This window comes from Arachis duranensis, chromosome 8 (genome assembly GCF_000817695.3).
Source record: "Arachis duranensis cultivar V14167 chromosome 8, aradu.V14167.gnm2.J7QH, whole genome shotgun sequence".
In the NCBI taxonomy this organism is placed as follows: Eukaryota; Viridiplantae; Streptophyta; class Magnoliopsida; order Fabales; family Fabaceae; genus Arachis; species Arachis duranensis.
The window spans coordinates 23,659,467-23,671,540 of record NC_029779.3 but is presented as its reverse complement, the minus strand read 5'-3'; the positions used below and the strand labels follow the sequence as shown (position 1 = coordinate 23,671,540).

Genomic DNA, 12,074 nt, shown 5'->3' with positions numbered 1-12,074 from the left:
TTCGGAGAATGGATTAGCTCGTCTCCTCCCGTTCTTGGGGGGAGTTTCTGCTGTTTTAGCATTGGATTCTGACCGATGCTCTTCGTTCTGCTCGGGACTCGCCTTTTTGCTATGCTCCTTTCGATCTTCGTTGTTTTGTATGGCCGCCAGTAGTTCAGCCATTCGTTGGTTTTCTGCTAGTAGCGCGGCATTTGCGGCAAGGAGATCGGCGTTCGCCTGGGGAGAGTGAGGAGTTTCGGAATGATCCGTCATCGTCCTATTCCTGCGAAGAAAAAGAAAGAGAAATGTGCTTTTGACCCGACGTTAGTTCTGAGCCGACGTTATCCTTGTGAACTCGAACCCGAGCGTGGTACCTGCAAAAAGGACTCCGACGCTCCAGTCAGTGATAGAATAAAATACCACAAAACCGAACATATAAAGTTGGAGACGAATAGTATAAGGTAAAACTGAGTAGTTCTATTGAGTGAGAGTATTTTGTTTGCCGTGTCCTGCTCAATGTTACCTCTTCGGATTTATAGGCTCAGCGTGGGGTCTGATCGGTCAGCATATTCCGAGATTTTAGTGAGTGGATTGATCCGGATATGCTGGCAAGCACGTCGGAGATTCTTGAGTGCAGTACAACTTTTATCTTATTATATATAACTTATAATTTATTAATCATAAGAAATAAATATGTATTATTAATATTTATCATATTTTTCGTTGAGATGAAAATATTTTGGTAGATCCTCACACTATTTTTTTTTTTCCTTTCCAGTCCACTATTTTCTTCTCGTCCAAATAACAAACAATTCATTCTTCCATCATTTTTTCTCTTCCCATTTTCTTTCTCTTCAAATTCCCCAATCCAAACGATGCGTCGATGTCTCAGGAATTCAATTCACCCAATCACCCTAACCTAACCCTAATCTCGCGCACTTCACTTTACGGCGCTGCAACCTGCAACCATTCACTCCCAATCTCTCACGCCATCCTCAGAGTCAGAGACACCAAACAGCCCATCGGCCACTTCGTCTTCATGACCACCGTCGGAAGCTGCTTGCTGGAGATCTCGTGATGTTTCTCCCTCTTCGTGGCGTGGTTCCTGTTGGAGTTGTTCCTCGCGAAGTCGCGTAGTCAGGTTCGTCCCCTTCGTCGCGTTCTCGCCGGTCACCGCTGCTTCTTCCGTGACTGTGGTTCGTGGTTCGCGGTGACACATTTAGTATTTTAGTGCTTGTTTTACTCATTATTTTTGGTTTTTAATGTTTTTCTTTTTGAGCGCCAACTCTATTGTACATTTGTGACTGTGGTTCGTGGTTCGCGGCTCAGACTTCTCGCCGCCTCGCTCGCGTTCTCGTCCCCTGGCTCCCTCAGCTTGACGACGTCCTCCGTTTTCTGTGCTTGACCTCCTTCATTCTCAGTTCCTGTCACATCTCCTGATCTCCGTCCTCGGTTTCCGGAATCGACATCCTCTGCTTCGTTGAATCATTGTTCAGGACTTCAGGTGAATTTTTTTTTATGAACATCATTTGAAATTTTGTGAATAATGCTCTATTACTGTTATTGTTTTTTTTTTAAAGAATTCTGCTCCTGTTATTGTTTATATAAGTTATATGAGATACTGCTGTTCTGACTTCTGAGGATTTTAAATCTAAGTTGCTGGTATAGTGTGTTTGCTTGTGGATTGTGTTGCCTGGAATGGCTGATAAGCAAGCAGTTACAAACAACACAATTGGTATTTTCTTAATAGGAATACATGGTTGCGGAAATTATTTGATGGCTGCTGATTTAAGAAGGGATCAACTTGTTATACTATTGTTTTATTTTAAGCATTTGAAGATGGTTTAGACTTTTAATGTGTTTTAGTGTTGCTATTTTATTTTAAATGAGACATTTAGTATTTTAGTGCTTGTTTTACTCATTATTTTTGGTTTTTAATGTTTTTCTTTTTGAGCGCCAACTCTATTGTACATTTGTACTGTTCTTCCTGCAGCTCAGCTTAGTAGAACCCTACACTGAGAAAAACCCCTTCCTTTTTTAGGGTTTTATGCTTCTTAGCTTCGAATTTCAAAATGAGAACTGATTCCACTCTCGCCGGCAAGGAAGTCCCCATCATCGGAACCGACGTCTTTCAGTGGATCGAACTCTCCGTCGCTTCTTCCTCCTCCAACATCCCCACCGCCGTCGATGGCACCAACGCCACCACAATTGCTCCTCTCACTGTTGATGACCACGGTTCCTGCTTCGTCCTCGAAGATCCTTCAGCTTATCTAATTTGGTTCGATATCTCTTTCAACTTTGCTATTTGCATTTCAAAGTTAGACAATTTCAGTAACAAGTAGTACCAACGTTCTTTGTGGAGAAAAAAAGGTTCTGCAATTTACGCATATGCATTAATTAATCTCAGTTAGTTAGGGTAGCTACTGAGCTTGTTAGCATTGGTTAGAGTTAGTTAGGGTTGCTATAGAGTTTGTTAGCAATTGGTTAGAGTTAGTTAAAAGGATTCTGTCTCATTGTCGATCTCATAATGTCCACAGGAGGATCCACAAGTTGCAGCCTCATGCTCTTGAGCTTCTTGAGCTCAATGCTTCGAAGGAATTACCCAAAGCCGGTCTAAGATTCACATTCCCTTACCCGCTTTGTCCATTTGCATTCGTCTGCAAAAATGAGGTTGCTTAAACTATTCACTGCACTTGTTATGTTTATTTCGCCTCAATGAGCTTTTGGATTATGTAAAGAAAGCATAATGTGAAGATAATTAGTCTCTGCATCTGCAGAATCGGAGAACCATCTAGAGAGCTGCTTCATTTTCTAATTCTTCTATGTTGAATGTGTTTATTTTATAAGCTTATTCAAACTCTCTATTTACCTGTAATTTAATTTGGTAGTTGTGTTCTTCTTTCTTTTGGATGCAGATTAGTAGGAATTCTAGGTTTCCTTACTTGTTATATGTGTTAACTGTGACTGGGGTGGCCTATCTTTTGAAAATTCGGAATGTTTCGGCTTACGCATCGAGTGCCCTCTTCCCAGCAGAGGATCTTTCCGAGCTTAATGTGTGCGATTATGTTTCTAATCATGTGCCGATAACTGCTGTTACGGCAACGGCTGGGTGTGTTGTTGTTGGCAGAAGTGATGGTTCTGTGTGCTGTTTTCGCCTTGGCGTGATTGACCCAAGTGCTCCTGGTATGATTAACTTGGCTTGGCAACTTGATCTCCAGTTACTGTTACCATGTGTATGTTACTGTGTGTATGCTACTATGCTTCTCCCCTTTTCTCTGACCTTTCATAGTAAACCATACTTGTGTAATTCTCAAATTTCTCCAAGAACTTGAGGCCTGCATTTTTGGTGTAACTTTCAGTTTGCGTGGGCTGGTTGTGTTGTTGTTTGTTGGTGGATTAGGAAATGGAGATGGTTTCAACTATGTTGCAACATAAGCATGCCTTTGATAATGTGGAATTTCTCTATTTGAAATTTGCCTGCTATTGATTTATCATTTCCTAATGGTTTGTGATGCATATGTTTTCCTTTTAAAGGTTTTGTGCATGAGCTGAGAGATGAAGCTGGAGTCAGCCGTTTGTGGGGTTTGATATCACAGTATTATTGTTTTAAATTTTAATAATAAATAGGCAAAATACCATATATAATATTACTTATGTTAGTTTTTTTTTGGAATTTCAATTTATTCCCCTCCCTGCTCCCATGTTCAGAACTGTAATGTATTTGTTAATTATGTCTTCCAGGGGCAAAACGGTTGCTGCTGTACAGGACATGGAAATATCTGTGTTACATGGGAAAAGATTTGTGTTTGTGCTTCACTCAGATGGGACATTATGAATTTGGGATCTTTCATCTCATAGCAGGGTCTTTAGTCATACCGTAACAGGTATTTACTGTATATCAAATCTAACTCCAACTTGTATGCTTTTCACATTTATGTTATGCCTTGGATGTGGGGATTGGAAATGGTAAACATCATCTCATTTGTGCAAGATATCACATGCAATTGATCATTCCCTTTCTTCGGTATCATGCACTATCGCATTCTTGTGTTTACTTGTATGCTCAAAATGACAGATTTGCTCTCACACTTCACCGGCTTTGGTATGTAGGTGCTACCTTTCGAAGGTTATGGGTGGGTCAATTTGACCCTGTTTTAAGTGAAATTACTCTGTCAATTTCATACAATCACGGTTTGGTATGTAACCGAAGACATTCTGTTTTCTGTTGCTCTTTCTTCTTTGTTGCTCCATATCTTTTATCTCCCCCCCTTTTCCCAGTTAAGATTAAATCATTCTATCTTCCATTATGAACTTTGGTTGCATTCGGCAAATATTGTTTAATGTTTATACCATGCATATTGTCTTAAATACGGATTGATGTCTGAAGGATTTGTTTAACACCTGGAGTAATTGAGTTTCATTTAAAAGACTAACATCATTTGCAGTATCAGCTACTTAGCTGATGTAAATATCAATATTATACTCTAATATGCTATCTTGTATTGCTTCCTTTTGTAACTGGTATTTTTGGGCTTGATTGTGAAGGATGAAGAGTTGGAGATGATTTCTTTAGTATATCATTTTTGGGGGAGAAATGGTTTTTCTATGCATCCTTCAGTGCAAAATATCACCTTGAAGGAGGTAATCCACTGGACTTAAGCTGCTTGAATGGATGACGTTTTTTGACTCCTTGATCTGGATGTGAGACTGCGATAGTTTTGTGCAGGCACAATGCCTTGACGTTAAAATAACACTGGATAGGATATGGATATTGAAAGATGATGAATTGGTTTCACACATGTTAACAACAAACAATCGTGAGCAGTAAGTATCATTCTGTTTGTTCATGCCAAGCTATTCAGCTGATAAATTCTTATATTAGTTATAGTATAAACTTGGTATTATCTCTCCAGTTGTATCTGTATTTTATGAAAGAAACCAGTTCGTGTAAAATATGATATTAGCTACACTTTTGCCAATTGGTATTTGATAGTGGTCTTGACTCTATTACTTTATATAAATCTAGCCTGGATATTAATGAGGGTGAAATGGTTCTTCTTGCTTAATTGTTATCCTATGTCTGGTCAGGGTAGAAGCATTTTCGTATGCTTTACAAGAAGAAGAAGTTGCTGAGCAGCTGTTTCAAAGTTCAGAACATCAAGCAGATGAAATCTTGCAAATTGCATGTTCAATATTTTCATCTTCAAAGGTATTACGTTAGATCATCTATAATATTTCTTGAGTCCTTTTAGTTTTCAGGAAGTCAAGGTTCTAATGTGACATGTAAGTATTGTTTGCTATCATGCTAGGAGTTCTCGTATGTTCAAGATAGCACTTGGTGCTTTCTCGTTTTTTTTTTTTTTTGGGTTATTATCCATGATTTTGAAGAGGATGACTTAATTATTTCTTTTATGTAGGAGGATGTTGTGCCATTTGTATCTTCTATATTCCTGCGCAGACTGCTGCTTCCTGGGGTGCATCATAATGTTGCTTTGCATGCAACACTTGCTGAATATAGCAGGCATTTGCCTGAATCTGAGTTACAAGCATTAACTGCTGATGGACTAAAAAAGGAGGTTCTGTCACTCATTGAACATGAGGTCATCATTCTTGTATCTAATTAATCTCTCTTTTGGTATTTATCCGTTCTTTAGTTTTGAGAAGGGCATGTTATGGTAAACTGACAAGATTGATACTATTGTAGGTTGGTTCTGGAAAGCTGTCTGGACTGCATTCTTGGAAACGTTTTCTGACCCGCTACTTCTGCAATTGGTGCAAGAACAATGCAATATACGGCTTGCTTGTTGATTCTTCTACTCATGCTGTTGGTTTAATCAGAAAAAGTTCGGTTTCAATTTTTCGGTCTTTGGAATATTTTGAGAGGATACTAGAAGGTATCTAATAATTATGGATACCTCTAGTCTCTAATCTATCTTCTCTCTTTCAGAATTCATGTATTAAAAATAGTTCTATTTTTTAATGGTACTTTCTTATATTATTCTGTACATTGTTTTCGTATGCTTTCCTTGATATGTTGGGCTTTTTCCATAACATATAGGGTCTTCAGATGAAGTTGATAGGCTCACACGCGTTCTGGATTTAGTTGATGATGATCTTGATTATGAAATTGTGGTCGAATTATTTAGATGTGTTATGAGTTTCAGCCAACAGTTAGGCAAAACTGCCTCCTCTATTTTTTATGAATCAGTTTTAACTCCACCAGTGATTTCATCTGAAGACATTGTTCACTGTATAGTGAAGATTCTGGAAACTGGATCTTGTATATCAGGGCCCACCGAGAAGGAGCTTATGGATCACAAAAGCTTGAGAAAACTTTCTGCTGAAATGTTCTTATCTGTTCAAAGCTTGTACGAAAAGGCTTCTGGATGGAACAGAATTTTAAATGTAATTGAGGGTTTCTCGAAACTTTTGCTTCCACGGAAAACAGCACAAAAATTTCATACTGAAGTGTCATCAAATATAAACTCCTCCATTATAGTGCATGCTACTTATCAGATTTCGAAAGTGATGTTTGAATCGGCCTGGGATTTCCTTCTATTTTCAAGTTATCTGGTGGACATCGGTGGTCAGGTGAGTTTTCCATGTGTAGACATTGATTTTCTTATTGTAAAATCAGATAATTGAAAAAGTTATGCAATTACATAATATAGCAGTTTTTCAATTGTAAAATTTGTGGAGTACCTGGTCAACCAAGGTCATGTACCTTGTTTACATCTAGCTTTAATTCTGCAAAGAGTTTAGTTTGTATTTGTTAGGGAATTGTTACTACAACTTTGGTTTCAACTTAACTTTATATAATACAGGTCCACTTGTCACATGATGATATCACCAGAATACAACGTGAGATAGTTCCAATGCTCCTTCAAGAAATTATTTTTGGATGGCTAATCATCAACTTCTTTGCCATCACACCATCTGCACCAGCTACAACTGAGGATGTCAATTCTAAACTTTCATCATTACATATAGGTACGATTTATTTTTAATTTTTAAATCTTTAATCATTACACATGCCAATTTATTGAGTTTGACATGAATTAGTCATCCTTAAGGTGACAAAGACTCACAAGATCACCCCACTCCCAAAATGAGAAGAAATAGAGATTGAAACTTGTTTAAATTGACTTCCCAAAAGCATGCTTTCATTGTGAAATCAATAAAACCTACAGACTAGTGTCTCTTTCCTGACTTGTGAGATGAAATAACACAGAACAAGTGAGACTTTATATACTGTTGATATTGTGTGTTAACAAGTTTGGTCATGATGCAGATTGCAACACGGGGAAACAATTATGGAATGAGAAGCTTGGTAGACACGACAACACATTGGCTTTTATATTGCTGCTAAATGTTAGTAGTTCATCAACAGACCATGGCCACCTTTTAGAAAGATTTCCAAATATGCAGAGCTTTGGTGACATGATGAGCGACTTTATCAGTTGGATCAGATGGGGCCAGTCTCGTGATTTTTCTATGCTCCCGAGTTGTTCAATTGATCTTGCATTTATCCTTTTCAAGCATGGCCAGTATGAGGCTGTTGAGGTCATTTACTTGCCTGGTTTTCTTCTTAGAATGGATATTATTTTGACTTTGTTGTGCTGTTAAGAAATTCATTTTATTTTACTTTTGAAACGTTTAGCCCTTTTTATTAATTATTTATTTATTTTAATTTTTTAGTTTTTAAAGTAAAACCTCTTAAAAGGGATATTTAGAGGTAACATTTTTTAGTTTCTAAATTCTACATTTTAGTAACATGATTAAACTTAAAGATCTGTTAAACTTAAACTTAAATCTTTTAAAGATCTGTTAAAAAATGTAACCTTTTCTTTTTCTCATAAAAAAAGGGGCTCATCAAAATCAACCCATGGCCCATCCTTTATGTTTTATTTATTTTTTGTACCCTTTTAGTATCTTTACTGAAGGAATACTATATTTCAATTTCAAATATTTCAACAGCAATTGCTCATGATGGTGGAAGCACATCTTCTAACGCAGAAGACATCCCGAAGTAGTGAAGAATCTGATGGTGGATGGTGCATACGCCATCATCTTCTAGGATGCTGCCTCCTTGCACAGGTGCAGTGTGGATTGCATACAACACAGAAGGACATAAAGGTTTTTGATGCCATTCGCTGTTTCTTCAGGTGCAATAGTTCACCTTTGAAATATTTGTTTCTATTATTTGGATGATCCAGACTTGCATAAAATGATTTTCTTATTTTTCATAAAATGAAATGGTATTGGAAACTTTTATGACATACAATAGAAGTGACTCCAACTTCCTCCTTTTTTTTCTTTGACAAATATGATAATCATATATATGTAAAATCATCTTTATATGTTTAGGAAAATTCAGTCCTCAAATTTTAAGGAGAGCAAGGAGTAATAACTTCTTTGGCTTAAGGGGGAAGATATGAACATGTATGCACCTTCATTTTAAATATCTGGAGTATGCAAATGCACTATATGAAGCCCCTTTGAGGAAAATTCAGCATTTGGAGCAATCAGTCTCCATTGATAGTAGTATTGAAGTCCTCTGCACATATGCTTTTGGTGGCTTAACATTCTGTCCTGATGCTATTTGTTTGTTTTAATCCAGATCTTCATCTGGAAAGGGTGCATCCGAGGCTTTGCAGAGTTTGCCTGAAGATGTAGGAATTCCGTATCTTGGTTTTAGCGAGTATCTTTATCTCTAAATTCCAAAGATCTTCATCAAGTAGATAATCTTAGAACTATTTGTTTTCTTATCAATTCTTATGCTTTCTATGCAGGTGGTTGCGCATCAATGGCTGCTTGGAAGCTTCAATACTATCAGTGGGCTATGCAGTTATTTGAACGATATAGTATTAGTGAAGGTGCTTACGAGTTTGCTCTTGCTGCACTTGAACAAGTTGATGAAGCTATGGACGATGAGAATAACTCGGTTAATGGATCCATTACAACCACAAGGGGCCGACTATGGGCGAATGTCTTCATATTTGCATTAGACCTTGGTCGCTATTATGATGCCTATTGTGCAATAGTTTCAAATCCAGATGAGGAGAGCAAATACATCTGCTTGAGGCGTTTTATAAATGTCCTTTACGAACAAGGTGCTATAAAGGTTGGAATTCAGATGAACTGTGAATTTTCTGATTTTCCTTTGTTAATTGGCTTCTATTTGTTTACCAAAAGAGCTTGAGATGATGCAGAGGATAGGATACACTGAGATAGATGTGGAATTATCCATTTTAGAACAATATATTTGTTGGCCATATCCTCACAGGCAGATATAGGTTTGTTTAATTATTTACTTTTAGTGAAGCCATAGATCATATTATTGAAGATGCACTCTGAAACAAGCCTACGCCTAACATGAGAGAGCCTTTGTGCAATGTAATATTTATACTTTTTGTTTTGCATATTTTCTTTAGAATCTTCGCCCAATCTTGTTCGTTTTTGTTCTTCACAGATTCTTTGTAGCAATAAACTTCCCCTTATTGGGCTAGTGGAAAAGGTAGAGCAAGAGCTTGCTTGGAAGGTATGCTTTGATCGAGCAGACTAAATGATGTAAGTTTTGCAGTTTTCTTCCATCCATAGAATGTTTACTGTGTAATATGCAGGCTGAACGATCAGATATTTCTGCAAAGCCAAACTTGTACAAGTTGCTTTATGCATTTCAAATGCGTCAGCATAATTGGCGACGAGCAGCAAATTACATGTATATGTATTCAACTCGTTTGAGAACTGAAGCTGCTTCAAAAGATTACCAAGGCAGTTCATTGATGTTGCAAGAGAAGCTGAATGCACTCTCCGCTGCTGTCAATTCACTACACCTTGTTGATCCTGCATATGCCTGGATTGAACCACCGGCTAATGGAAGTTCTCTTCTTGGTAAACATTACCCAAGTAAGAAAGCTAAAAGAACGCCTGAAGATCATTGTAAGTAGCTTTACAGCCAAAGTTGTGGTGCTAGTTTGAATTCATCACTTGTTTCATATTTCTAGCTGAATGAAATATGTGGGGTCATTCCTGATAACCTCATTGAGTTGTTGGGTAGCTTTTCTTTTTTAGTGTTTTGTTTTTGTTTTTTCTTTACTTCAGTTTCCTTTCTTCATCTAAACTCCTACTTATTAACTTCTGTATTAATGCTTTCTTGTAAAAAACTAAATATTGTTTCCAGTGTTGCTTGCAGTTTTAGTGATATCATTTTCTAACTTTGCTGCAGCAGCTGATAATGATGCTGAGCCTGAAAGGTGGCAGTCTTGTATTGATGTTGAAAAACTCGAGAATGAGTTTGTGCTAACTTCAGCAGAGTATATGCTATCGCTGGTAAATGTCAGGTGGACATTTTCTGGTTAGTATACTTTCTCATTCTTTAGCTTTATGTGAAGCATATGATCATTGCAAGGTTTACCTATTAAATACTGTGTGTTCTTGTTAGATATAAACTTGAACCATGTTTCCCCTTTTCTTTTTTCTTTAGGAAAAGATGGAGCCCTATCAGATTTGGCTGAACTTCTTGTCAACAACAATTTGTATGATATGGCCTTCACAATCCTTCTCAGATTTTTCAAGGGTTCAGCACTGAAGAGGTGGACATACGCACTTAGTTGCATTTTATTTTATTTTATTTTTTTGCGAGTAAAGGGAGGATGTCAAATGAGAGGAGCAAATATTAAATCTTCATATCATCCATGTATATTCAAGATTGAAACTCATATGACTTTCTTTATACAATGTTTTAAACCTTGAAAAACCCATATTCAATTGTGTGTGTATTGCTATACTTATATATGTAATGCTGGTTTCTGTTTTAGGGAATTGGAAAGAGTTTTATCTGCTATTTCATTGAGATGCTGTCTTGATAAAGTAGAATCTAGTTGGGTTGAGTAAGATAACCTAACGATCCTTTTTTTGGCACATACGGTATCTTCTTTTATTCCTGCTTATTCTGCATTGTATAATTTATTCATGTTTTGGATGATTTCAGGGAACATGGCCATGGTTCACCTGTTACACATCACACAACCCCGCAAACTGACGGTAGTAATTGCTGGGCAACTCTGAAGATTTACCTTGTATGCACATTGAAAACTTATGGTCTGTTCAAATATGTTTTTCTGTTTCCATGTTTCACCCTTTCTTTTGGAACTGCTGCTAAATTGCAGGAAAAATATAAGGAATTTCATGGGAGATTGCCTGTTATTGTTACCGAAACTCTTCTACGTGCAGATCCTCGGATTGAATTGCCCTTTTGGCTGGTTCAGTTGTTCAAGGTGATATTCTCGGCTGAATTTGTAGTCACTGATTGCTCATATCAAAATCTTGTTGTGCAAAATGCACTACATAAACTGTTTTCAAAACTACCTAAACATCCCCACATGAATATGTTCATGTATTTCTCTGATTTTAATGTGATATTCACTTCACTTATGACAGTTGGGACAAAAGGAAAGGATGTCCGGTATGAGTGGTGGGGAGTCAAATCCTTCATCTTTATTTCAGCTTTATGTTAGCTATGGTCGATATACAGAAGCTACTAATCTTTTGCTCGAGTGCATACAATCGTTTGCTCCAGTGGTAAATTAATTTTTCTGTCATTATGGAAAGTACTAGCGGTAGTATGTCAAACTTGTATGATCCGGTGCTATGATTGTTCAGTTTAATTAGTAATTACTATTTTATCCTCATAATTTTGATGGCATGATGCTAATGGTATCGTTTTCGACTAATGTAAACCTTCTGCAGAGACCAGCAGATATTGTTAGAAGGAAAAAACCCTTTGCTGCTTGGTTCCCATACACGACAATCGAGCGCCTACTATACCAACTTGAGGAATTGACCAGAAAAGGTCACATGGTAGAACAATGGGACGAGCTCAAAAAGATGCTTCTCAGTTCTTTGCAAAATCATCTAAAGACAGTAAGCTTATGTCTTTTCGGTATTTTTTGTTTTTCTACAAGGCACTGAATTTTCTTCTCATTTTTCTCTGCTTTTCAGATAAACGTGGACTCGAAAGATGCAATTATACTCGCTACGCCTTTTGATGCCACTTTCTAAAGATGATTACCTCTGTTGACTGGTCTGTCTTT

At 37.3% G+C, this 12,074-nt stretch overlaps 1 protein-coding gene across 1 annotated transcript in view; it reads left to right on the top strand.

Annotated features, from left to right (window-relative positions):
- Positions 1 to 3,977: 3,977 nt before the first annotated feature.
- Positions 3,978 to 12,074, top strand: part of LOC107461432 (nuclear pore complex protein NUP160) — an 8,456-nt gene continuing 359 nt past the window's right edge. Inside the window, exons 1-22 of the mRNA XM_052253283.1 lie at positions 3,978 to 4,175; positions 4,525 to 4,620; positions 4,706 to 4,803; positions 5,068 to 5,188; positions 5,397 to 5,579; positions 5,684 to 5,873; positions 6,038 to 6,570; positions 6,804 to 6,969; positions 7,271 to 7,542; positions 7,957 to 8,144; positions 8,600 to 8,676; positions 8,772 to 9,103; positions 9,452 to 9,520; positions 9,603 to 9,921; positions 10,208 to 10,336; positions 10,466 to 10,574; positions 10,800 to 10,871; positions 10,973 to 11,060; positions 11,151 to 11,258; positions 11,422 to 11,562; positions 11,731 to 11,904; positions 11,983 to 12,064. Of these exons, the coding sequence (XP_052109243.1) occupies positions 3,978 to 4,175; positions 4,525 to 4,620; positions 4,706 to 4,803; positions 5,068 to 5,188; positions 5,397 to 5,579; positions 5,684 to 5,873; positions 6,038 to 6,570; positions 6,804 to 6,969; positions 7,271 to 7,542; positions 7,957 to 8,144; positions 8,600 to 8,676; positions 8,772 to 9,103; positions 9,452 to 9,520; positions 9,603 to 9,921; positions 10,208 to 10,336; positions 10,466 to 10,574; positions 10,800 to 10,871; positions 10,973 to 11,060; positions 11,151 to 11,258; positions 11,422 to 11,562; positions 11,731 to 11,904; positions 11,983 to 12,042 (3,723 nt within the window). The 3' untranslated portion in view covers positions 12,043 to 12,064. The remainder of the gene's footprint in view (positions 4,176 to 4,524; positions 4,621 to 4,705; positions 4,804 to 5,067; positions 5,189 to 5,396; positions 5,580 to 5,683; positions 5,874 to 6,037; positions 6,571 to 6,803; positions 6,970 to 7,270; positions 7,543 to 7,956; positions 8,145 to 8,599; positions 8,677 to 8,771; positions 9,104 to 9,451; positions 9,521 to 9,602; positions 9,922 to 10,207; positions 10,337 to 10,465; positions 10,575 to 10,799; positions 10,872 to 10,972; positions 11,061 to 11,150; positions 11,259 to 11,421; positions 11,563 to 11,730; positions 11,905 to 11,982; positions 12,065 to 12,074) is intronic.